This window comes from Cyprinus carpio, chromosome B2 (genome assembly GCF_018340385.1).
Source record: "Cyprinus carpio isolate SPL01 chromosome B2, ASM1834038v1, whole genome shotgun sequence".
Lineage (NCBI taxonomy): Eukaryota > Metazoa > Chordata > Actinopteri > Cypriniformes > Cyprinidae > Cyprinus > Cyprinus carpio.
In genome coordinates, this window is record NC_056598.1 from 24,773,734 (window position 1) to 24,801,499 (window position 27,766).

Here is a 27,766-nt window from a genome sequence, read left to right on the forward strand (position 1 = left end):
TGAGTCCGTTATATTTATTATAATAACAATAAATATAATCATTATATAACTTAATTAAAAACGTTTTAAAACATACTTTTATTTTAGGTTTATTTTGACAATAGAATTCTAATCAGTTATTGACCATAACATGAACAAAATTATTGGCTTATTGGTACCGAGCAGAATTTTAATATTGCCGCATCTCTAATTAGTTGTACTGTACACTCAAAGTCATAAAAGTAAACAGTTGTGAATATTTAATGAGCAAAATGAATGGATGACTGATTAAAATGGCAAGGAGAGATTTTGGTTCTGTGCAGGGTAACTCTGCCCCCCTCTGGTCAAACACGGGCAGTGCGCTGTCTTCTCCACATTGCAGCATGTTGCTGACCCAGAACAGATGATATCGGCTTACTGAGACCACAGACACTGTGCTAGAATGTAGTTGTGTGTTTGATGTGGTGGGTGTGTCTGGGCGTGTGTGTGTTAATTTAGTTCCCTGTGTGAAATAAAAGACACTTCACATCTGTGCCTGAGGGAGTGTGTGAGATCATTCCACCAGGGTTACGCTCACACATTTATAGCTGATTGTGTCTAGTTTTACCTTAAAAAGGCCATACCTTCTATCAGCCAGTGCACACGTCACATCCTGGTATCTCACACAGATTTACTGAATGACTCACGCTGCACCTGTGGTCACAGGAAACACTGTCCGCAAACAGGAAGTGCTGCAATACCGCTTTAATGTGGTTTAGTGTGACTCATTCAACTTGGAATCACACAACAGCACAGGAACTCACACATGTATTTTAAAAACTCTCTGCGCAAATGTGGACTGTCTAATATTAATGATCCATAACCAGTTTTATAATTGTCTGTGGTGAACCATAGTCCATTTCAGGCTAAATGCACAAACCCAGGCAAACACACACTCATATCAGGCATATTATAGTTTTGTGTTCTTAATTTACTTCTTATTTATGTTTTACCTGTCCTTTCATTTTAGTTTTGTTTACTTAGTGCCTATTATTTTTAGGGGTTTTTTTTGTGTGTGTGTGTGTGTGTGTGTGTGTGTGTGTGTATGTATTTTTATTTATTTATTTATTTATTTATTCTATATTTTAGTTTAAGTATTTAAGGTATTTTAGTAAATAAATTCATATAATTTAAAAAATTTTTGCGTTTAATTTAAATATGTAATCTGTATAATTCAAATATGTTTTACGTTTAAAATATATTTTCTTTATTTTAGTTTTTCATAGTATCTTATTTTTTTATTAAGTTTTTCTATATTTTGGAATTTGAAGGTATGTTAAGTTACTGTGTTAACGGGTATAATTTTAAATGTTTTACGTGGTTTAATGTATTCAAAACTTAAACTAAAACTAGTTTGTAGTCATTTCTGTTTTATTTTACTACCCTTCAGAAGTTTGAGGTCAAGTTTTATTTAAAGAAATTAATACTTATTTAGCAGTGATGCATAAATTGATCAAAAGTGACATTAAAGAACTAACAGTGTTTCAGAAATGTCTATTTCAGATAAACTTTATATTTATCAAAGAATCCTCAAAGAAATGCTGAAGACGCAAATAATTATCTAGCACAACCATTTTTATATTGTATGAAAGGAATATGAATAAACTACATTTTAAAATATATTCAAATATATAAATATATATACAAATATTTCACTATATTACTCTAACTTTCTTGTTGTTTTGATAATAAATGCATTTTTGGACAAGCTTAAAATACTTTTTTGAAAAACATAAAAAAATTATTAATTCATATATTATTTTTTTCCACAGAAAATAAACTCTTCCCTTAATTTGTGAAAACAAAAAATGTGTTTCTTGTATTAATGGTGTAATTCCTGTGGGTGGACATTTCTTTATCATCCATGTTCTCTTTTTATGCACCTTGTAAAAGTTTAGTAAAATGAAACATACATTTTCTCAATTAATTGAACTTGATTTTATCAGCCTCATATTAACGTGATATTTCAGTTTTATGCCTTTATATATTTTTTTACATTTTTTTGTGATGCAGTGCCTTGCCCTGTATATTTTTTCCATATGTAGAACAAGTCGAAAATTATTTTCTGTGTAGAATCAAACTTTTTTAGGGCACCACCAAAAAAAAAAAAAAAAACTTTGACGATGCAGTTCTGCTGTAAGACAGTAGAGGGCACCAAAGATTCAGCGTAAACATGCATCATCTCTTCTCTCTCTCTCTCTCTCTCTCTCTCTCTCTCTCTCTCTCTCTCTCTCTCTCTCTCTCTCTCTCTCTCTCTTTCCCACTTTTTTATCACCATGGCTTGTCTTAACAATGAAACTGCTAATGGTTGGCCCTCTGTCAGGTATTGAGCAATGCAAAGCTCTTTTATTTTTTATATTATACCCTTTTGTGTGACAGTGTTCTATATTCTATTGTGGAGGGGGAGTGTTATGTTTTATAAAGGGGGTTTTAGAGTATATAAGTGCTGCTTCTGGTCAGACAATGTACGTGTGGACGTCTTGTTTGTGTGGATGTTTTCCTCAAGGCTTGAGGAAGTGTGTGAGTGGTGGCATCTTAACAGGAAGTGTCTGTGAATTGGTGCTGCAGGCAGTGTTGTGTTCGGTTCTGATCACATGATGCGGAGCGTGTGTGTATGAACATGCAGAGTGTGACCAAGATTTCCCTTGCCACCAGTGGTCAGTTAATCATCGCATAGATGCGTTAGAATTGAAGTGCTGTGAGCTGGTGTGGCCGTCTCAAACACAAACTCGTTTCCATTAGCAACAGGCCTCAGGAGGAATTGAAGCAGTGAGCCACGAGAGACTGTTTGCTCTCGGTGACACTGGTTTTATATGGGTTAAGGAGTGTTGTTAGGCACAATTTACAACAAAAATACCTTTAGGATGGGCATGCTTTCTTTCTTCTGTTGAACACAAAAGAAGACATTTGGTAACCAAACATTTGCTGGCAGTCATCTGTTGTTGTTTTTTTTCCATACTATGAAAGCCATTGACTACCAGTGACTGTTTGTTTACCAGCATTCTTCAAAATATCTTATGATCCACAAAGGAAAGTAAGTCACACAGGTCTAAAATGTCATTAGGGTAAGCAAATTATGTTAAAATAATTTTTTGGGGGGTGAATATCCCATTAAGGTAATCTCTATGCTAATTCACTCTTAAATGTTGACCACAATGAGTATATGTAAGGCTGAAGAGTTCCAAATTACCACTGGTATTAATATAAGCCTGTAAAAATGTGCGGTGGGAGCTTTATGGAATGTTTCAATGGCCAAACAGATGCATGCAAGTCTCGTATCACCAAGTGCAATGCCAAACGTTGGATGGAGTGTTGTGAAGCATGCAGCCACTGGACTCTGGAGCAGTGGAAACATCTGCTGTGGAGAGACCAATCACACTTCTCTGTTTGGCATTCTGATGCGTGAGTCTGTAACCTGCCCTTGTCTATTCCAGCATGACTGTTCCCCAGTGCACACAGAAAGGTCCATAAAGACATGGTTGGATGAGTTTGATGTGGAAGAACTTGACTGGCTCGCACAGAGCCCTGACCTCAACCTCATCGAACACCTTTGGGATGAACTGAAGTGGAAATTGTCCAGAGTGGATTATAGATTGTGAGTGAGTGATTTTAGTAATTCTGTGCTTGATGAACGGGGCAAAAATGACCATAGAAACACTCCAAAATTTGGTTGGAATATATATGTGCTACCCACCACTTCTTGATACCAAATGCATTAACCTGGATCTGAAGGGGCACATGACACTTCTGTGCATGTGTGTGCTGGCTGTTTTACAACAGCTTTGAAAATTGTTCATCCAGTCAGATTTTACAGCTGTAACTGTCCAGCTGAAGATAAACTGTGGTCTCCTCTCCTTTGGTCGGGTTCAGACTCATACGGTCAGTTATGTGTAAACTCGGCTATAGGGCAGAGTGTGTGTGTTTGTGTCAGAGCGAGGTGGGTTCAACAGATTGTGAAGCTCAAAGATCATAACCTTTTAAAGAGAGGAAATTAATATCCTCACAGGAAGTATACAAATGTTCTCCTGGGAACTTCCTGTCAGCACACTTGGCACGTACAAACCTCTGTTGACCTCCAGTGTGTGTGAAGATGTGATTTGTGTAGTCAGGTCAGTGAGTTCTTGTTTTTAGAGCCATTGTGAAACACATGGAGGGATTTCTCAACGCCGCTATTGCTGGTTCGCCTGTAATGCTACTGTGTTTGTGTGTGCATTTCCAATAATACATGAGATGTCATGTTTGTTTAGGTAACCAGTAAAGAATTACTCAACCTTATGAAGAACAGCACTACAGTGTTATTTGTAATGCTATAGTTCGTTGAGGTATGGATTGTTTAAAGCAGCAAGGAACGCACGCATGGATACACTCCAGCTAAAGACATTCCTCACGTCTTCATACATCTTTCACCTTAATCTCCATTGTTTTGCCATCTGTTTTTCTTCACTGCACTGCCCTTTTGTTTCTGTAGTGGGGATAAATCATGCACTTGTGTGAGTGTGTACATATGAAATGATTTCTTGTTGATGAACTTCTTGTGACCAATTAAAATGTGTTTACCAAGACACCTATTTCACCCCATAATGGTGAATATGTTAGTGTATGCATATGTAGTTTTTATTAAATTTTTTCATCACCAAGTCTGGATATGTTTGATTAAAAATACAGTAAAACAGTTCAATTGTGAAATATTATTACTGCTTAAAATAACTGTTTAATATCATTTAAAATGTAATTTATTTCTTTGATGCAAAGCAGAATTTTCAGCATCATTACTCCAGTCTTCAGTGTCACATGATCCTTCAGAAACAGTCTTATTAATATCAGTGTTGAAAACAGCTGTTTAAAGGATTAGTTCTCTTCCAGATTAAAAATTCCTGAAAATTTACTCACCCCCATGTCATCCAAGATGTTCATGTCTTTCTTTCTTCAGCTGAAAAGAAATAAAGGGGAAATATTCCAGGATTCTTCCATATATTGGTCTTAAATGGTGAGTGAGTGACGTGACGTGACATACAGCGTCCGGGGAGCAGTTGGGGGTTCGGTGCCTTGCTCAAGGGCACCTCAGTCGTGGTATTGTCGGCCCGAGACTCAAACCCACAACCTTAGGGTTAGGAGTCAAACTCTCTAACCACTAGGCCACAACTTCCCCACACAATGGGAGCATTTGAATGACCAATCGTTTCACTAGACAAGGCCCTCATTTCTAAGCTGGGATTATGTAGAGCCCTTTGAAGCTGCATTGAAACTGCAATTTGGACCTTCAACCAATTGGGCACCATTGAAGTGCACTATATGGAGAAAAATCCTGGAATGTTTTCCTCAAAAACATTAATTTCTTTTCGACTGAAGAAAGAAAGACATGGACATCTTGGATGACATGGGGGTGAGTACATTTTCAGGAAATGTTTATTCTGGAAGAGAACTAATCCTTTAATGTTTTTGTAGAAACCTTGGTACGTTTTCATACATTCTTCTTAATGGAATGTTCAAAAGAATTGCATTTTAACATTTATTTGAAATCAAAATCTTCAGTAGCAGGTGTCCTTATTTGTATTTAATTAGAGTAAATAATGTGTATTTTTTATTCTTTTAAGTGCACTTTCTTTTTTAAGTTTAAGGCTTTTGAGTTTAAAAACAATAGAAGTCTGTAATATGTCCTTGTTTAGATTTGTAAATTGTGTGTGTGTGTGTGAGAGAGAGAGAGAGAGAGAGAGAGAGAGAGAGAGAGCAGATTTAGTGTTTAAGCCTCAAACGTGTTAAGAGCAGATCTGTCTCATGGGAATCTGTGTCACAGGTAAATAGGTTTCTGTGGGGCATTTCTGTGTGTGTGTGTGTGTGTGTGTGTATGTGTGTTTTGTGAACAGAGCTGAAGGTCTGGCTGCACTCTGAAGATCTGCTGTGAAACACTGAAAGCCTCACTGGTCATATAATTGTAACAATGCAAAGTTTTAAACGTGTATTGTACAAACACACTCAAATAGTTGCGTAAATGTTCGTTCCCATGAGTATGATTCCAGACTCATCATGTTTGAGATAATCCAGGCTGTTCTTCTTACACACACGCACACGCACACACACACACACACACACACACACACACACACACACACACACACACACACACACACACATACACACACACACATTTCAGTATCTTATTTCCCACATCCAAGATTGTGGGTTGCAAAACACGCTCATGAAAAGCCTCAGAGGGGTCCATCCCTGTGGATTCTGGGTAGTGTGCCCTTTAGCAGCGCTTCTGTGATTGGTCCAAATCTCCATCAGTCAGTACAAGCATCAAATGCACTGGGTGTGTCCAACCATTACAACCCACCCACTGAACCAGTGCCTCAAGTGTTATCATTCATGTTGACACACACACGCATAATTGAGACCAGATGTTCACTTTGTAGCATGAGATGTTGCCTTCTGTCCCAAATACACTAGTGTCTTGAGGGACACAGTGATGAAAGCGTCCTGCTCTAAATGAGGACACCACACACACGCTCAAGCTCTCTACAGACTTCATAAAGCTACATGACTCTTTGTACGCAGGAGTAACTATGTTTCAGAGTTTCCAAGGAATAATCAAGTGAAAAGCTGGCTGTAGGTGTTTTTTCTTGTCTTTTATGGTTGTTGGCACTGGTCAGATTTTATGTTATGACACCAATGAGTTCCACAATAATCATTTCATATCAGGCCATATTGCATTTTGGCTAATGATTGCTAATGAACATTCTCAATTTTAGTATATATTTAAATATTTAAAAATGTAATTTATTCCTGCGATGGCAAAGCTGAATTTTCAGCATAATTCTAATAGGCTGATTTGGTCATTTAAGAAACATTTCTTCTTCCACTTTTTTTTTTTAAGATTATTTGATGAACAGAAAGCTCAAAAGAACAGAATTTATTTGAAATATATATTTTTATGTTATAAATGCTCCCCCCCCCACCCAAAAAAAAAGTCAGACCCCAAACATTTTAACAGTAGTTTTTATTTATATTAAATGTATAGTTTCTTTTACAACACTTTATCATGTATGTCATTTATTAATATAGGTTAATGTTCAAATCTCCATAAATCTATTAATATATTATTTACAAATGAGAATTACATTAATAAATAATTTAAAAATTTTAAAACAATAAAAAAAACTATTTTCATTGTTAGTTTAGTGACAACAGATGTATTGACTATTGATACCAAACTGAACCTTATTGTATAGAGTTACCAACATTTTTTTGTTCATTATAATTATATATTTTTCTTTACCAAAAAAAAAAAAAGACAGAAAAGAAACTGCAGCAAACTAGAAATTATACAGCTGTAACCAGGCTGGAAAACAATGGTATTTTACAAGCCAATTATTTCAACCAAACTTCATTCATGTTAGCCAGCAAGACAGCATTATATGACAATCTGCAGAATTGCCCAAAAAAACAAAACAAAACAAAAAAAAAAGTTAAAATTTGCAAGGCATAAAAATAGATGTAAAGCATTGATATTTAGTAGAAAACTGAAACAGGACTGGTCTGAAAGAGCAAGTGAGCATTCAGTCAACTAGAATGTTGTCACACTGACATCGGGGCAGAGAGACATCCTATTACATTTTCACTCTCTTAAATGTAAACACCTCTTTCTCACTCTTTCTATCTCTGTTTCTCGTTGCAGTTGGTGGCAGTCTTTGACGAACAAGAGCCTCATGTCGGAGGTGACGGCACCAGCGCGAGTTCAACAGGCACCCAGTCGCCTGAGCTCTTCTCTGGAGAGCCATCTGCCTTCCAACCGTACCTGCCCCACAGCGAGATAGAGGTCACCACATCCACGCTTCGAACCAGTAAGAGACAGATAAAGAGACTCTCATAAAGTTGTCTAGGTCTTTAAAAGTTTGAAATGTGCCACTGCTGTGGAAGTTGTGGCCTTTTGTGTCACTCATTGGTCTCTCTGTTTCTCACAGACATGCCTTTGCATGTTCGTCGCAGTAGCGATCCAGCACTGTTGAACCTGACAGCAATGTCATTCTCTGAGCCTGGTTCACAACCCGAAGAACCTTCCAGAAAAAATCCCACACGCTGGTCCACAACCGCCGGCTTCATGAAACCACATTTCCCCACCGGCACCAACAGTCTGGAGAGGAAGGTATGAAGCTGCTGTGAAGCTCCAAACATTTATAGTGGAGGAACATAAATGACTTAAAGGGATATTTCACCCAAAATGATAATTCTGTCATCATTTACTCAACCTCATGTCATTCCAAAACCTATAGGACTTTAATTCTTCTTCAAAAGAAGCTATTTTGACCTTAATTTGTCTGTACAATGATGTGTTATTTGGAACTCATTGACTTTCATTGTATGGATCAAACAGTTGAAACATTCTTCAAAATATCTTCTTTTATGTTCTGTGGAAGAAATTCATTCAGGTTTGGATCAACAAAAATGTGATTTTTGGGTAAACTATCCATTTAATGACCTTCTCTGATGCTTATCGAGTACGAGTTCTAGAAGTAAAAATTCCATTCATTTTATAGAAGGTAAAGTTAGTGAACTAACTTTGATGTTGGCTTGGCAAAGCCAGCCTGTGCAGCCTTGGGGCAAAAGAGCCAGAGTACTTGTGTGTATGAAAGACAGAGCTTTTGTGATTTCCAAGGTTGTTAATCAATGGTATATGCTTTTGTTGAAGCCATCAGTTTGCATTATTTCGAGAAATATTTTAATAAATAACAAATTGCACCAAAAGAGCTCAGCGTGGAATACAAACTCCCATGAAGCTCTACAGATAATAGTCTGTCTCAATACACTTTTTAAATACTTAAATATTTGCATGCATATATATATATACATACATACAAATTTTGCAATAAACTTAAAATATATTATTTCTATATAAATTAACTTTACACTAATAACTTTATTTCTCCATTGTTTTTTAATCTGATTAAAACATTTGTAATGTTTGATGGGATTGTCTTTTCCCTCATTAAAGTGAAGTACATGGTCTTATCTTTTTGTCCAATTCTTTAAATCAGTTTTGCTTCAAGTGAAAGTTTGTGATGGTGTAATTCACAGTTGATTCATAGCTTCTAACTAATTAAACAAAGACTTTTTGAAAACCCCTAATAGAAGGATGAATAGACAAAATGCATCCTAAACCAGTGCCACGATAAAAGTGACCTGGCACTGTATCACTCTATTAATGTTCACAGAAAGGTTGTCAAGATATTTAGAGGTGGTAAGTGCTAAGTGGGCAGCTGACTTTACTCTCTGATTTGTTATGCTGTATTGCTGTTTGGAGGCCGTTGGTTTCCTGCTTTGTTTCTCAGATCATATGCGATAAATCTGTCACCTTTCGAAGCAGAGGTCACATCACCCTTCATAACATCTCTACGAACATTTACTGTCATTTCTGAATGGTTCACAACCCCACATCTCACAAACAGTAAGAGCTCAATAAACAAGCCGTGTGATGGCAGAGAATGTTGAGCTGCTATTTGTGTGTTAAATTTATTGTGTGCGTGTGTGGGTTCATTTAAAGCATTTGCTGATGTGACCATCATTTCTCTGTCTTTTCTCCTTCTAGCAGAGTAATGCTTATGTCAATGCTAGTCATAAAACTCTCCAGACAATGAGTTATGGATTTCGCTTGCTCTTTCATGCTTGCTCTCACTCTCTCTCATCTTGGTTATTCCTTTGTAGTATGAGGCTTTGATTTACAGCTTTTTCTTATCCATCCGCACAGAGTCCTCACAGACCAAAAATATTTGGGCATATATGGTGGTTTACTGTTATATTAAATAGTGATCTGACCATCCATGTGCATGTGAATCATTATTATCATTATAACTAAAGAGTTAACAAGGAGTTTATGGAGTAAAAATATATTTTTTTTTTCTGTTCAGGGCCGAGGTGTCGACACATATCGTAGTCTTCCTCGTGATGCAGGGCAGCGGTCAAATCAGAAAGAGTTTCAGCGTGAAAAGGCCCGTTCCTCACTCAGTGCCAATCATCCCATGGTGGACCACTGGCTGGAGCGACAGGAACAGGTTGGGACTGTAATGATCTAGATCTTTATATGTATATTTTGCTGTTTAAGTAGGGCTGTGTAACTCTAAATCACTAAGCCATTTGGTTTTACTTCTATAAATTGTGCAACCCTAATGTTAAACGTCAAGTTTCTTAAGAAATCAACATTTCAAAACGTTCTGCCAAGTACAAAAAGATCATTCATTGAAACCAGGCTGAAAAAATTAATCATTGAATGTCCACACTTTTTTTCATGTAAGATGGATAAATACATCTACAAAAAATGAACGTCATTGTATACTGGGACAAAAGATACTTGGCTAGGCCAGTCATGGTTGGGTAATCAGTGGAAAGCTGGATAAATCCTATTATTGCTAAACACCAGAAAATAACAGTAAAATGTGTGAAAGTGCATCAAACCCAGCAGTTTCTAGCTGTGTGTGGTGCCTGCTGCTCTCCATATCCTTCAGAAGGATCCCAGTGTTAGGAAAGAACAGCTTAATTGTGTACAATTTTTAAAAAAGTTAATGCACACATTTCAGCGCACATTGTTTCGTGAATATGTCACCATGTAATGCAGACTTTGTAAAAAGGCTGCTATTAAAGGATGGCACACTTAAAAACTATATTGGACTTGACAGCAAAACCACAGTCTTAGCAGATCAAAGCATTGTTGTTCACTTGACATGTAAAGGGGTTGTTTCTTGAAGGCACAGCACACTGTGCTTTACAGTGTGAGTCTTTACCCCAAGATTACTTGTAGTTCAATGCTTTATGTACATTGAAATGTATGCTTAAAACAGAAATATAAATATATTTATAAAACAAAAATCTTTATTAAAGAAACATGCCATGACTCGTACTACTACTGTACTGTTAAAAAGAAAGGGTTGTGAATGAGGTCTGAATGATGCTAATAAACTGTGTGTATTTGTGTTATATTGTGTTTTCTTGACTGGAATTGAAGAATAGTGAAATCAGTTGCATTCAGTATGTAGAGAGTGAAAAGATGTGTGGTGTATCAGAGAGAAGATCCAGGGAGAGAGGGCTGGTGTGGAGGAGGGGAGAGAGTGTGTGTGTGTGTGTGTGTGTGTGTGTGTGTGTGTGTGTGTGTGTGTGTGTGTGTGTGTGTGTGTGTGTGTGTCTGTAATTAATCATAAAGGTAAAACAGCGATTATAAATCACTCTCAGCTTTAGACTGCTAATGAGATAAGACTATATATAGATCTCTCTTTTTTTCTCTCAGTTTCTCTCCAGTAGGTGCTGCTGTAGGTCAGTTGTATCTGTTATCGGTTTTTCTCTTCAGTATTTCCTTATTCTGATATACATATTCACTTTGTTGATATACATATTCACTTCATAGATTGACATATGGATAGACTGATGGACAGATAGGTAGACAGACAGACAGACAAGTAGGTGGGTATATAGGCGAGTAGATGGATAGATAGATGGTACATGAAAAAACATGTACCATGTTTAGATGGATGGACGGACGGATAGACAAGACAGGTGGAAGGATGGATGGATAGATAGTTTGATATAGACTCGTAGACATAGATAGATAGGTCTGTTTTTCTTTCACCAGTTAATAATGGACAAGGATGACAGACTAAACTTTCCTTTGTTGCTTCTTTCCCCATTTCTTGTCATGCCTAGCAACACCTCAGCAAACTGAAGTGAGGCTCACCTAAATAAGAGCAGGAATAATGCTCGAACCTAAACTAATAATTGACTGAATTAGGACGAGGTCTTTATCCTGTGAATGTGTATTTGTCCCATCGGCTTTGCTGATGAAAGCATATATTAATGTGCAGCTTCAGTGAGGGAAACGATGTGTGTTCAATATAAACAGACTGTTTATACTTTAGACTTTCTTGCGCTGTTAGTCATTTCAGTTTAGGAGAATCCCAGAAAAATGCTTGGTTACTCAGTCACCATGGAAAACAATCGCTGGTTGCAATATGTGTTCGCCGAGAGAAAGGTTTGGATCAGATCCGAGCAGGACAATGGCTTGGCAGCTGTCTCTGATCATTCCAAGCATGTTGGATTTTGTCAGAAGGCCAGTGGTGTCGTTCTGATACAGTTATGCTGTCAAACACACACACACTCTTTTGTCATATTAGCAGCTGTTAAATAAGACGCAATGCTTGTGTCTGCCGTAGAGGGTGTATTGTGTGTCACAGCTATTTTCTCTACTTGCTTCCATTGTTTTTTCCACTGTTACACTTTTGAAAACTCTTGGTCACAGAGGAAAAGAGTGATTGACCAACTGCCCTATATAGAGAGAGATGGAGAGACTTAGAAACCACAGGGGTAATAGAGAAACAGTTTTTTCTTCAGCTTTTTCTGTGACTTTTATTGTTTCCAATTCTTTTTTGTGTTTTGTTTATTTTCTGTGCTTTTTGTTTTTTCATAGTTTTTTTCCTTTTCTTTTTCTTTTCTTTTATTCTTCTTTTTTACCTTACTTATACTTTCATTTTCATTTTATTTTTTAGTTTTATATTGAACTTTTTCTTTCTTTCTTTTTCTTTTTCATTTCGTTTTCTTTTTTTTCTTTCTCTTTTTTCTAGTTCTGTTTTCAGTGATTTCATTTCTATCCCTGTTGTTTTTTTTCTTTTCTTTTTTCTTTCATAGTATTCCTTTCTTTTTTTATCCTTTTTTGTTGTAGTTTGGATATTTGTCTTTTTTCTTGTTTTTTTTTCTTTTTTTCTTTAGTTTTTCTTTTTAGTTTTTTTCTTATTCTATTTCTTAAATTTTCCCCCCTTTTTTTGTTCACAGTCACCGCTCCCTTAAGATGAATAATGCATGTAAACTGTCTCAGGCCCAGTGTTGTGTTACATCTAGAGTTATGTGTGTATCATTTTTCTTTTTAAATTACAGATTGTATGACAGTATTAGGTACAAAAGTGTTAAATTAGATGAAAAATACTTTCAACGTCTTGCAGAGCATGTATTCAAAAACATAGCGTGGTCATGGCTGCAGAATAAGGACCCATTGTCTACTGAAACTTTAATGTGTGTGTGTGTGTCAGTGGTAGTGTGGTGCTACTCAAATAATCAGGTGACACAGTAGTGAGCATGAGCTCTTGTGTACCTCTCACCTGATCCATGGTGTATCAGGAGAAACATCCCCGGTACAAACGGAGAATGAATTCCTTCAAACTGTATAGAAAAAGAAGAACTTCAGATCTCCCTGCAGAAATCTTCCCCCAGGTCCTTTCATGTCATGTTTACATTGTGATTCTTTTGTTATTTATTGATGCATGCTACATTGTTCTTTTAATGTCAAATGTATTTCTTGGAAGGTTTTTGTTGAGTGCAATGCATTGTGGGTTAAGCGGTTTTCTTCTTGTTGCAGGATGAGGAGGAGAATGGTAGAATTGAGCCAGTGGGACGTGCGGATACGTGTTTAGATCACATGGGAGTGAGATCGCTGGAGTAAGTACCACACACACACACACACACTCTGACTGATAGCAGCGGTGATCTTATCTCTTATTTTATGCGAATCTCTCCTTCATGCTGTCAGTTTGATTTGCAGGTAATAAAATGTTTCGGCTCTCGAGTTTTATTGTAAAATATGACTTATTTTCTAAACGCTGAGATTAGATTGAAATGTTTTGGATTAATCTCTCATAAACTGTCATCTAAACTCTCGCTCGAGTCTCTCACAGTTCTGTCTGTCACTTTCTAGATGTGATGGCATTGATGCCAAAATGAGTGTTTTGGTGTGAATCTTTGATAAACATAATGGCTAAAATGCTAGCACACATTTAAGACAAACTTTTTAGTCTTTATAGATGCATGACCAACAAATACAATGTATATCTAGATGCAAAAGTGCAGTTTGTGTGACAGCTGAATCACAGCATTCTGACTCTTTGCATGTCATCACTCCGCCTTATGCATTCTGGCTCCGCCCTACTTTGTTTTACTCCACCTCCATTCATCTTTACATGGAACAGCATGATTATATACTCTCTCTGATGGTTTGTTTTCTTTTTTCCCCTCGGTCCTCCAGTGATATCGTGAAATTGGTGGAAGTGTCCAATGACGGAGGTCCTCTTGGTATCCATGTGGTGCCTTTCAGTGGACGAGACCGCAGGTAACAACCACCAAACTCCATTGTTATATAAATAAAAGGACCAAAAATAAAATAAAATCAATTGTTTTTAGCTTGGGAAACTCAACCACTGAACATAGACCATACTCATGAGCACGAGTGCTTAAAAAATAAACCCCGCACATTTATACAACATTTTTTGTGAATGTTTAGCACAAATGTTCTTGAATAGTATATTAATACATTTAAAATTAATTTTATTCTATTTTTTTGGTTGCTGCCGTATTCTGAACCCAGCAAGAGCTCTGCTTTAGTTTACTTGAAAGTCTTTCCTCTGCAGAGAGTCCATAAGAGTCTGTCCAGAAGAGATAGAGTATCTAAACAGCATCTGTATGTGAGCGGTCACCAGGCAAACTAATCTAGCTAAAAGCAGCTTTATATCTGTGAGCTGTATCTCCCTCCGGGCAGCGAGCTGCAGCAGCAACAGGACGCAGAGTTATAAAGATGGAGAATGTTATTTATCTTGAAGAATTAGCTTTCGTTCAGAAGTGCTTTATGATGCTGCATTAGTTTCAAGTTCTTTCAATTCGATATCAATCAAATTAATGTTTCATTTCAAATGGATGACGCATATGACTAAATAAATAATAAATCTCAGAAATCTCTAGATCTAATGTTTGTGTGTGTGTGTGCTGCAGGACGTTGGGTCTGCTGGTGAAGCGTTTGGAGCGTGGAGGGAAGGCTGATGTCCAGGGTTTGTTTCAGGAGAATGACTGCATCGTTCGGATCAACAATGGAGACCTGCGGAATGTCAGATTTGAGCAGTAAGACCTGACCTTTGACCTTTGACATCTGACGTGTACAGAGTGCTTGTTGTCCCTTTAAAGGGGTCATATGATGCGATTTTGGTTTTTCCTTTCTCTTTGGAGTGTTACAAGCTCTTGGTGCATGAAGAAGTGTCAAATCCAAAGAGATATTCTTCATCAAAGTTAAGACTCTGCCACGCCCCCTGAAACGGCTCATTCAACCACGCCCCCACATCTCTACGTCACTATGTGGAAATATTTGCTTAATGCCGCCAAAATGTTCACGCAAAGAAAGAAGGCGTGGTTTCAGTAACCGCAGTTAGTGTTGAAGCAGCCATGTCAGGGAGATGCTGTGTGTATGTAGGCGAAAGCAAAAGCACTTTATTTGGCCTTCCGAAAGTAGATGCATTTAGGAATCTTTAAGATTACGTTACTTACAAATTAATGGATGGATACTTACATCCATCCATTAATTTACATCCATCCATCCATCCATCCATCCAATTACATTCATTTATCCATCCATTGACAATCAGTCCTGTTTTTTTCACACATCTATTCATCCATTTACGTTCATCTTTTCATCCATCCATCCATTTAGGTTCATCCATCCATTCATCCGTCGACATTTATCTATCAGTCCTGTTCATCCACACATCCATCCATTTGTCCATCTATTTGTGCAAATATCCATCCATCTTTCATCCTTTTGTTCATCCATCTATCCATTCATCCCTCCATTCATCAATCCATATTTTTCATCGATCCATCCATTGATGCTCATCTATCAGTCCCATTCATCCAGATGTCCATCCATTCGTTCATCCTTCCATCCTCATCTGTTCATTCATTCATTTTATTCATCCTTCCATTTGTTCATCCGTTTATCCTTCCAACTTTACATTTGTTCAGTCGTTCATCCTTCCATCTGTTCATCTATCCTGTCTATCTTTCTTCTTTTCTCTGACATTAAGTGAGCCTCCTATATTTTCTGTTGTGCTGTGTGTCTGATTAAAACCCATCCACTCTCACATAAATGTAAAAAATACACACTTTTTATTAATTTTTTTTTATAATCCATTTTTAATACTGAAAATTAATTGTAAGGTATTATTTCATAAACCTAAATGTTTGTGTTTTTTTGTTTGTTCTCAGAGCTCAGAACATGTTTCGTCAGGCAATGCGTTCTCCCGTCATCCTATTCCATGTGGTACCTTCCACCATGAGATCCCAGTACGAGCAGATATCCCATAATGAACACAATCCCAGAGCAAACATTGACCTTTCTGGACGTTTCAGCCCTGACTCCCTCACCAATGACCCCATCGGCCTGGATCATGCCGCTCACCGATTGGCGCAACACAGACCACACCCACCAAATAACCATTTGGACGCCAGCTCTCCCATCCATCATCCTGTTGGCCAATCAGGGAAACCTCCATCAGGTCACACCTCCTCTCCCCAAAGAGGATTAAGCCCCGCCCCCATATCCGGCTTCACCAAGAAAGTTGGGCGGAGACTTGGAATCCAGCTTAGAAAAGGTATCACTAAATGTGTCCTGTTGCTTTCTGAAAATTTATAATAAACAGCTGTCACTTGATAAAAAAACTGCACGTTATGCTGTTTGATTGCTGCATATATTAATATTTAGGCATTACAATTTTAACACATTTGTAGCGCCCCCTACCATTTTTTTTTATAACAGGTTAGTAAGGAGCAGCACCAGGTTCAATAAACCAATACCTTAGAGATGTTGTTTTAAGGCCCCTCTAGCAGTTCCGATCCTAGACTTCTGGGGGTCCTATGCAGAACTGCGTCAGTAGGATCTATCAATTAATGTACAGCAATCTGTCAGCTCAGTCGCTCCAATCAGCTCTCTCCTCAGCTGCACGTCTCTTGTCACTCCCCTACTCCCCTATTAACCACACTCACATTTTCTATTTTCCCGGTAGGGAGGGTCTTAGTACATACAAACCAATGAAAATAAAGATCAACCTAACCGTAGGGCAAAAGCAAGTTTTTTCACCTGTGCACTCCAATCAACCTTACTTCCAATAATGCCATTCTTAAAGACACAAGCACACATATTTTGTGACTAAGAATATGAAGTGTTAGACTCCATTAACATTTCAGTTCTGAATGAAACTAAATTACACAAACAGTAAATGAAACAACATAACCCACTACATTCTAGAATTATATTTTAGTGGGTAACACATTTTTAATATAACTAATTGTACTAAATTAACTTGTAAAAGCTTTTTTAACAAATAAAATAAAACGAATGAATGAATAAAAAATATATATTATTTTATTGTAATATTTTATTGCAGGTTAGTTTTCCTTTTCTTAATAACGTATGTTTGTTTGTTGTTGTTTTTATTAAACTGTTATTTTAAAATGAATGTGCAATGTGGCTGTGTTAAAATATGGTTTATGCCCTGTTTATGATTAAGGCTCTGCTAATGAATCCAGATGTCTATTGCTGAGCATATTTCCCATCCTGCAGAGTCTGCTGCACTGATTCAGCTGGGAGAATGTTGCTCTGTTAACTGCCAACAGCTCCTTCCTGTTTGTGTGTGTCCCTGCTGTAAAGGTGTGGGATGTGAAATGATTGACAACGGTTGGCACAAGTCTTGGCACCTGTGTGTGGACAGGTGGCCCAGCGGGTGCACAGGGTGGCGGTGAGGTTACGGAACAGCGGTGCAGGGAGTGTTGCTAGGCAGCGCCGCGTGTCAGTGTGATGTGTTTCCATACGGCTGTCTGATTCTCTCAGTGTTTTATTGGACCCGAGCCGCACACAGCACACATATAGGAAAACTCGCAGTGTCCTTTTTGAAAAGTGTGACTGAACTCAACCTGTGGGGAAGCTTTCTCTTTCTCACTCTCGGTCTCTGTCTCTCACGCTCAGATGCAGTTATCTCAGCCTTCTCACACAGTCTCCAATTTCTGCACCTCGGAAGGTTTAAGCCCAGTCTGTTGGGTTGATAGGTCATGATCTTGTGTTGCCTTTCAGACCCCATGTAGTCCAGGTGGCTTCTGTTCCAGTCCTGTAGTCTCCATCAACAAGCTGTAGCCTGATGTTTCTCTAAGCCGCAAGCTTCTGATGTTACTCACGTGCAGACAGAGAAATTCGACACAGAAAGCAGACTCAAAAATGTGTGGGATAAAAACTAGAGAGCTAAATGAATGCATTTAAACTAAAGTCCTTTCAAATGTACTCTAATTTTAAGTATGGAACTGACACTGAAATATAATGTAGTAGAACAGTACAAATTACAGACTGATGTGGGAAATAAAAAATAATAATAATAACCTATAATAAATAAAATAATATAATGTTTTTAAAAGTTTATTTAGCATTTTTGGTAACACTTTACAATAAGGTGTCATTTGTAAACATTAATTAATATATTAACTAACATGATCAAACAATGAACAATACATGTATTACAGCATTTATTAATCTTTGTTGACATTAGGTAATAAAAATACAGTAGTTCATTGATCTTTAATCTTAGTTCACAGTGCATTAACAGATGTTAACAAACACAACTTTTGATTTTAATAATGCATTAAGAAACGTTGAAATTAATATTAACTAAGATTAATAAATGCTGTAGAATATGTTCATTTTTAATTCATGTTAATTAAAGTAGTTAACTTTCTCACTCTTTGTCAACCACTCTACAAATTAAGGACTTTAATTGTTAAGGGATGCATGATTAATATCGGCATGATATTAATGCACATCTCGTCAGTGAAGCTGGTTCTGTAATCAGTGGTAAATCTCTACATGTGCGTGCTTTCACATGGAGCAGCATTTCGCACATCGAGCCGTTGTTCTCTGACGAGCTGCACAAAACCACAATCATATTTTGTGCATGTTTTGCGCAGCTTGTCAGTGAACAACGGGTCTGTGTAGTAAACGCTGCTCCATATGAAATGAGCATTTCGTGATTGGAGATGGTTTTGTTTTTTTTTGTAATTAAATTTAAATTTTTTAATTAATTAATTCATTTGTAATGAATTTAGTTATATCTTTAATTTTATATTATGCCCCCCCCCCATCATTTGGTTTAACCAGTAAGTGTCATCATACCAGCAGACGTGTTATGCAGCATCAGATCTATGAATCGCCATTTAACAGGGTTTTCATCATACAACACCGGTTTCTCAAGTTGAAATGGATAGATGTATATATCCTTAGGTCTGTCTTGTAACATCTCTGTGTCTGTCAGGGCCTGAAGGCCTCGGGTTCAGCATCACGTCAAGAGATGTCCCTCTTGGAGGCTCCGCCCCTATTTACGTGAAAAACATTCTGCCAAGAGGAGCTGCCATACAGGACGGGAGACTGAAAGCAGGGGATAGATTGCTAGAGGTGAAAATAAAATAAATACATTTTATTTTATTTTTAACAATGAAATGATTATAAATGAATAAAATCTAAATATAGTCCCAAACGAGTGATTTTGTGGTTGCTACAGGTCAATTATCTTATGGGCGTGGTCAGGAGGAGGTGGTTTTCTCTGCTGAGGGCCCCCCCCATTTTGGTTTAAACCAGTAAGTGTCATCATGACAGCAGACGTGTTATGCAGCATCAGATCTATGAATCGCCATTTAACAGGGTTTTCATCATACAACACCGGTTTCTCAAGTTGAAATGGATAGATGTATATATCCTTAGGTCTGTCTTGTAACTGTGTGTTCTCTGTGTCTGTCAGGGCCTGAAGGCCTCGGGTTCAGCATCACGTCAAGAGATGTCCCTCTTGGAGGCTCCGCCCCTATTTACGTGAAAAACATTCTGCCAAGAGGAGCTGCCATACAGGACGGGAGACTGAAAGCAGGGGATAGATTGCTAGAGGTGAAAATTAAAATAAATACATTTTATTTTATTTTTAACAATGAAATGATTATAAATGAATAAAATCTAAATATAGTCCCAAACGAGTGATTTTGTGGTTGCTACAGGTCAATGGGGTGGATCTTAATGGGCGTGGTCAGGAGGAGGTGGTTTCTCTGCTGAGGGCGACGCCCATGGGTGGAACTGTGACTCTTCTGGTACTGAGACAGGAGGAGGCCTTTCTACCCAGAGAGATGGTGAGGAACTGTCTGTGTGTGTTTGAGTGACAGTTATGAGAGTGTTGAGGTGTGAAATCCTCCTGCTAATGTCTTCATAAAACTGTCCATCACTATATTGCACAACATCTCTGACATTTAGAGTCTCACCACACTTGTTTGACTAGTGGTGTGCGAGTCAAGGTTAAGTTTTGCAATTTCAGATTTTCCTCACACAATGTTCCCATTTGCATTTCAGTGAGAGCTCTATAAAGAGGACCATTTCTGTTGGATTATTTTTTTTCGGTTAGCTTTTTAAACATCATTTAAAACATCATTGTTTTACCTCGGTTCGAAAAGGGTCAATTCAGGTTAAATTGGGTCACTTTTCAAATTCATATCACAGGCAAAAATCCAATTGAACTGAATTCACCCTCTATGATAACCCCAGGTGGAGTGATTTTAAGATTCATCTTTGGTTGCACTGTGTGCATGTTTGGTTTTAGAATTAAGGGTTTTCAGTTGCAGTATTACCATAGTTCTCTCCTTCCTCACTCTCTATAGAATACAGAACCAGCAATGCAGAACACAAGAGAATGGGTAAGAACTGCACACACATCTTCACACCCGCTCATACTTCTCTACATCTGCACACAGAGAGGTTCAGTGCAATTGTTGTCAGTAATGTGCATGTGTCTCTGATGTTCTGTAATGATCCTGATCCAGCACTAACAGTTCCTTAAAGGGATAGTTCACCCAAAAATGAAAATTCATGTACTCAGCTTCATGCTGTTCCAAAAGTGTATGACTTCTTTCTTCTGCAGAACACAAAATAATTTATTTTTGGGAAAAACAATCATAACTGTAACCAGGGTGTGAAAATTAGTGAAGTGTGGAATTGTGCTATTATATCACCTACAAATACAACTCACACACTAAAAACTTTAAAAGACACAGACTTTTAGATGTTTGTGTAAGATGTTTTCTCTGTTTTGGGGGAATGGGCATTGTTAAATTAGACCTTATTTATTGCATCTTAATTTGTTAATATTTTACTATAGGTTAAAGGTGGATAATTTTATCATCTGTTTATTTTTCATGCAACAATACTCATTACTGTTATAGTATTCATTGATAACCATTGCTATATAGATGATAACTTTGTCTAGGGCCCTTATGAATGTTTTAGCATGACTTCGTGAAAGTTAAACTTCTATACCGGATTAAATAGCATGGACTTCTTCTTAATGCCCAGTGTTTGCATATTTCATTTCATTATTTAACCTACTTGTTCTACAGATCTGTATACTAGTGTTAGTGCCTTACCGAATGTGGAATCATGTCAGCAATAACCTGTTTGTGGACTTTTTTAATTACTGTCAGAGTTTTGTGCAGATGATGCAGTGTTGCCAGATATTGCTATGAAGACAAATAAAAACCGAAATATAAATAAATAAAATAAACCAATATTTGTTCAAAACTTTTGAAAATAAGATATGGTAAAGATCTAAGTCTAAACTGTACCTTCCCACTTTATTAACTTTTTAAAGTGTCAAATTAAGAGGAAAAGACAAGGCAAGAAACACTTATAATAGCCGGATCTGGCAACATGGTGAAGGCTGCGCCCGCGACCTCTCTCACAACTACTCCACCAGTGTCTCGCAGCGACATATATAGTTCTCCATCATTTTCACACCATGAACTCTACAAATTCTAACATACTGTCTAAATTGCAAATACATGCAGACACTCATATAAGGAATGTTAAATTAGTCATTCAGAAAACAGATGTTATTTTTGATCATGAAGAATTTGCTGAGGCCCGGACCTCGTTGACCTCATAGCTGGCTACGGCCATGAATACAATGAAAATCAATTGGACCCAGTTATGTTTTTGTTCCCACTGACTTTTTTTGGGAAGTCGTGGCCTAGTGGTTAGAGAGTTTGACTCCTGACCCTAGGGTTGTGGGTTCGAGTCTCGGGCCGGCAATACTACAACTGAGGTACCCTGGCTGCCCACTGCTCCAGGTGTGTGCAAGGCACCGAACCCCCAACTGCTCCCCGGGCGCCGCAGCATAAATGGCTGCCCACTGCTCCAGGTGTGTGTTCACGGTGTGTGTGTGTATACTGCTGTGTGTGTGCACTTTGAATGGGTTAAATGCAGTGCACCAATTCTGAGTATGGGTCACCATACTTGGCTGTATGTCACGTCACTTTCACTTTTGTTGTTGTTGTTGACCACAAACATTTTTAAAAATGTTCTTTAAAAATCTTATGTTGTGTTCTGGAGAAGGAAGAATACAGTCATACAGGTTTGAGATGATGTGAGTGAGTAAATCTCTTCATTTTCAGTCATTTATGGATGATTATAAGATGACTTACTCTCTCTGTATCTCAATCTGTATCTTTCTGCTGTATTAATATACTATGTTGCTGTGATTTTCTCAGCAAATTAGTCATTATATTTACATAGTCATCTGGTTGTGATTATTAAATCTAATCAAAGTTATTTGATTTAAATGTGACTTGCACACCTTGAATTCGAACATTTGGTCTGTATAGAGCTGCAGCTGTTACGCTTCAGAAACACTGTCAGTGTGAAAGCTCATCCTGTTTCTCTCTTCTCTTTGTCTGTTTTCCTCTTTCTGACTCTCCCGCCGTTGTTTGTGCATTAACCTCTCAAGGCTGATAAGATCTGCTTTAACAGTGGCGGTCCAAAGAGCAGGAGAGAACTAAATGAAAGCCATCCATTTCCTTCTGAGCACAAGTGTGTGTGTGTGCGTCGGAGGTTGTTACATTAAAGTGAAGGTGATTAAAGCTCAATAAAGATAGACTTTATAGAGCAGTCACTCAGTAGATGGTTGTTAAAGCTGTCTCATCTATCTCCCACACAAACACTCACGCACTGACATCCGCTAACATGAGGGAGTCACTGGAGAGGTCAGAAGAGCATCAGACATTATGGGTTTATTATCTGTGTGTCTAAATCAGAGAGCAGAGGTTTGGCGGGCATCATTTCTCATGAAAGCTGCCCTCCCCGCCTCATTTACACGTGCTGGATTTTCTTCAGAAGCAGGTGAAAATGGCAGCTGTGTGTGTCATGGACATAGTAATGGACAGGAGAGTGACTTGAATGTAAAACTGCTAGTGCAGCGGTTCGTAGTGTTTCAAGTCTATTGCACACTGTGAGATAGACATTAGCTATCCTGGTTTGTTTTCAAGGGAAAATTCACCCAAAAATGACAATGCTGTCATCATTTATTCACCCTCATGTCATTCCAAACCTGTGTGACTTTATTTCTTTTGTGGAACACAAAAAGAACATTTTAAAGAATTGCAATAGTGACTCTTTTCAATTGAGGCTGCCTGAGAATTGCTCTTTTTGTGTTCCACAGAGAAAATGTGAGGGTGAGGAAATGTCTTTGTTTAGTCTCTGAACAACTGATTTGTAGTGTGCATTCGGTCTAAGAGGTAACACACCATGATAGTGTCTTAACATGAAGATATTTTTTTTCCTAATGAACCTGTTTCTCCAGGCTGTCCTTGTTCCCCCGTTTTCCATCTTAATCATTATTTTAAGTAAATGAAGCAGCCATTTGACAGTCAAGACAACCAAGTTTTATTTCTTTCTATACAGTCGATAATTACAATAATGTCTTGGTCTGTTTCTGTAGAAAGTAGAAGACGAGGAGTTGGTCTTAACCCCAGACGGGACGCGTGAGTTCCTGACGCTTGAAGTGCCTCTGAGTGATTCTGGCTCGGCAGGATTAGGAGTCAGTGTCAAGGGTAACAGGTCAAAGGAGAGCCACGCTGACCTGGGCATCTTTGTCAAGTCTATTATTAACGGAGGAGCAGCATGCAAGGTTCGATATGTATACACATAAACATTTTTTAAGGAGATACAGCTGAAATCTGCAGACTTTTTTCATAATTATGGCACAAATTTTTTTGGAGTATATTGTTAGGTTCGATATGTATACACATAAACATTTTTTATATTTATATATTTTTTTCCATCATGAAAATATTAATATAAATTTGCAACCATTCATAAGTTTGAGGTTGTTTTTTAAAATCTTTTATGCCGCACCAAGGATGTGTTTATTTGATATTGTGAAATATAGAATATTAGAATTAAACTATTTTTTATATTTTTTTTTAAATATAATTTATTCCTGTGATGCAAAGCTGAATTTTCATCAGCCATTACTCCAGTCTTAAGTGTCACGTAATTTTTCAGAAATCATTCTAATATGCAGATTTAGGGCTCAACAAACATTTCTTAATTTTATTGATGTTGAAAACAGTTGTGCTGCCTAATATTCACAACCGTTTTCAACATCAATAATTTAATTTCATAATTAATTTTGATTAAGACATTTCAAAGGAACAGCAATTATTTAAAAAAGAAACCTTATAAATATCTTTACTGTCACTTTTGTTCAATTTAAAGCACACTTGCTGAATAAAAGTATTAATTTCTTTAAAATATCTTACCCCAAAATGTTAAATGGTATTTTTTGTAACTGATTAATGTTTATAACATTATTTATTATATAAATGATTGACCAGTAAGCGGTCATTGTCTTATAGTTTCGTTATGAGTTGCACATTGTACATATTGAATGTCTTGAATGCTGTATGAATGGTCTTCATTATCTCATTCTCTGGCGTAGGACGGAAGGCTGCGAGTCAACGATCAGCTAATCGCAGTCAATGGGGAGTCGTTGGTAGGGAAGACAAACCAGGACGCCATGGAAATGCTGCGCAAGTCCATGTCAACGGAGGGCAACAAGCGAGGAATGATTCAGCTGATTGTGGCAAGACGAATCAACAAACTTCTTGAGGTAAAGAGAGTAGAGTCAAGCAGCTGAGAGTCACTGTTCATGTGAAGATGTAAATAGTGCTTCATGTGTTAGTCATGTAGATGAAATGAAATGTCCGTTCCATTAAAAACATCTTAAGAAAATTTTATTAGGAATAAACTTGCTACATCTCAACTCTCTCTCATTATTGGTCATATTTTGTCATGATACATTTTATTTCCTCTAGTATTGGTTTGAATTTATAAACAGACAAAAAAGCATACCTACTTCAGCACACATTAAGGTCGACCAAGTGCTGTTTTCTTTCTTTCTCTCTCTAGAGAACATCTGATCCGTTTAAAGACCAGGCAATCAGGTCACTGCATTTCGCAGATTTATCCACAAGGGCTTTCAAGAAGTATTTTCTGTCATTCTGAAGGGAAAACTATGATGGACTCATGCATTTTTGTGTTGCAAGGCTATTATAGTTTGGCCGATAATGATGGTAATTGTCTTAACCAGAGTAGAATCATAACTCCACAAGATTTTCCCATCATGCTGAGTGTTCAGCGTCTGCATCTGATTGAGACAGAGCCCACCAGAGCTGATTCTGACCACTTGGTCAACACAACATAAACCATAATTTAAATGGTAGCCAGTTAAATCTCTCAGAAGTGAAATTCAGAGGTTGTGGGATTTTGAATCACAATGTTCTTCTTGTTGTTCTGGTTTCTGTCAGGGGGAGAGCCGATGCAGTCCTCGAGGGTTAGAGCGGACCCTGAGCCCGTCTCCTGACGACCACGAGCGGCGGATCTCACACTCGCTATATGGAATCGAGGGGCTTGATGACAACCTGAGGCCACAAGCCAACACAAATAATCGTAAAATGAGTGAGTTACAACACTAACACACTTAAAGTCATTTCTGTGCTAGCCTAACCTGGTTTGCTTTTTTTTAGTTAGTTTAAGCTGGTCTTTTCAAAAGCCATGTAAAATGTATTTTTATATTTTTTAAATGTTTTTCTTTTTAAAAGATCAATCCAATATGTAACTAAATTTAGAGAAAAGCTTATATATTTATATATCTGATTTTTAATCACATGCTTAATAATTAATTTAATATTAGTGCTTTTAGCATCTTTTATATATTTTCATTTCACTATATATAATAAAGTAATAAATTAAATAAAATAATGTTTTTTATAATGTTGATAGATAGACTGACAGATGATAGAAAATTATTATTTTTGTTTTTAGTCTCTTATTTGATAGAAGGTGAATGTAGAATGCACCCCTACTTAAAATAATACATATGTAGACATCTATATATCTCCTTCAGATTAGCAAAAACATTGGGTTTGGGATTTTTTATTTTATTTATTTTATTCAAGAAAGTAATTTATTTGCATTATTTTGCAAGTTAACCATCACCAGATGCTCTCTGCAATCACATTTGAATGCAGCATCAGGTTTCAGAAGTAGAATTGGCATCTCTGGGCTGCAGTGTGAAAGAAACATGTGGTCTAACACAAAACATATGAGTGTTACCCTGGACAAACAGATGCAGAGCTGTGGAGGTTCACTGAGAGCTCTCTGTGTGAGAGAGAGCGCCCAGCCGGAGCTGTTATCCTGCCTGTCAACAACTGAATCCACCCATGGGAAATGACAAAAGCAGGGTGCCACACACAGATGTGCATATGCTTTTGCATTTGTTCAATATATGTGCAGAGTCATGCCCATACCTTACCATCCATTTACACTCACACAGACAGGCTTTCACTTGCTCGCTCTCCACAAGCACTCCTGCGGAAAGATGCAGACTCGCTCTGATCAGAATGTGATTGTGTCCATCCATTTAAAGACCTGTTTTCAAACCTTCCTCAGCAAATGTGTTAGTAATGGGGTAATGTTGTTGTTTGTGTGCTGATTGGATTTGGATCTGCTTGACTGAGGTTCTCTATGAGCATACAGCAGGTTAATGTCTCATCTTCAAATGCTATGAAGATTTGAATAGTTATTTTAATTAATTAGCGTATTAGGTACTTATGTGCTGGAGAGAACTGGAATGCTTTAGTTGCCTTCTGGAAGTAAAAATTCCATTAGTTTTTGCCATTGCTAAATTGTTTTTTTTTTTTTTTTGATAACTTGTAAACTTATACTGCGAACTATGAGGTTGAGGTTATTTCAACTCAATATTTTAAACAAACGTTTAACAATGGAATTCCTAATGGAAAAACTACATTACACCTATTATTCTGTAAAGAAATTTCCACCAATGCACCTATATTTTAATATTTTTTCACTGTCTTTAATTCAAAAATTAAATTTTTAATGCTTTATGGGTTTATAGTTCTTTTCCTTGCTAAAGCCAGAAAGTACACACTCTTGTATTTGTCTTTTTTCCTTCAAATCCAAGTTTATAATGTTATGTTTTCATTCATGGCTTATTGTGCTTTAATGAAACCTTTTTTAAAATCTTGATTTGAAAAATAAAGGTACAGTGTTTAACGGAAAAAGATACTCAAGAACCATTAACAAACTATAGAGCATGAAGAGATTCATTTGGCTCCAGTGCTTCTTTTAAAAAAGCACTTTGTTCCCAACATTAGTGCATTTTGTGATCGTTTACTGTACATCCCACACGTTTCACTTATTGAAGTATGTACTGGAAAAAAGAAAGTGTTTCTCATGGGCTTTATTTTAGACTAGGGTGGGAAATTTCTGAGCAGATTAAAAACACAAACAAGCTAACAGCGCTATCTCTATAAAATGCATACTTTCTCTCAGTATTTACTGGAAAAAGGCCCCCCTTTTTTGCACGAGATGATATAGAAAATCAGCCATGCAAATTGCTTCCAGGCTGAATGTAAGAGCAAGCAAGCATATCCAAGTGAAGTGGACTCTACACTATTTCTTTAATTTGTAAATCTCTCGACATGCAGAGTACGACACAAATGATTCACTGTTGCTCGTGATTCTCTGTGACTT

At 37.3% G+C, this 27,766-nt stretch overlaps 1 protein-coding gene across 6 annotated transcripts in view; it reads left to right on the forward strand.

Annotated features, from left to right (window-relative positions):
* Positions 1 to 27,766, forward strand: part of pard3ab (par-3 family cell polarity regulator alpha, b) — a 76,155-nt gene that overhangs the window by 17,629 nt on the left and 30,760 nt on the right. For 2 of the 6 annotated variants that reach the window (XM_042718803.1, XM_042718806.1), the window contains exons 3-16: positions 7,694 to 7,859; positions 7,980 to 8,161; positions 9,921 to 10,064; positions 13,406 to 13,485; positions 13,577 to 13,588; positions 14,069 to 14,152; positions 14,809 to 14,934; positions 16,072 to 16,457; positions 19,158 to 19,297; positions 19,888 to 20,016; positions 20,539 to 20,574; positions 23,649 to 23,837; positions 24,651 to 24,821; positions 25,519 to 25,669. In XM_042718803.1, the coding sequence (XP_042574737.1) occupies positions 7,694 to 7,859; positions 7,980 to 8,161; positions 9,921 to 10,064; positions 13,406 to 13,485; positions 13,577 to 13,588; positions 14,069 to 14,152; positions 14,809 to 14,934; positions 16,072 to 16,457; positions 19,158 to 19,297; positions 19,888 to 20,016; positions 20,539 to 20,574; positions 23,649 to 23,837; positions 24,651 to 24,821; positions 25,519 to 25,669 (1,996 nt within the window). The remainder of the gene's footprint in view (positions 1 to 7,693; positions 7,860 to 7,979; positions 8,162 to 9,920; positions 10,065 to 13,405; positions 13,486 to 13,576; positions 13,589 to 14,068; positions 14,153 to 14,808; positions 14,935 to 16,071; positions 16,458 to 19,157; positions 19,298 to 19,887; positions 20,017 to 20,538; positions 20,575 to 23,648; positions 23,838 to 24,650; positions 24,822 to 25,518; positions 25,670 to 27,766) is intronic. The other 4 variants (XM_042718804.1, XM_042718808.1, XM_042718805.1 and 1 more) reach the window with 3 other exon arrangements.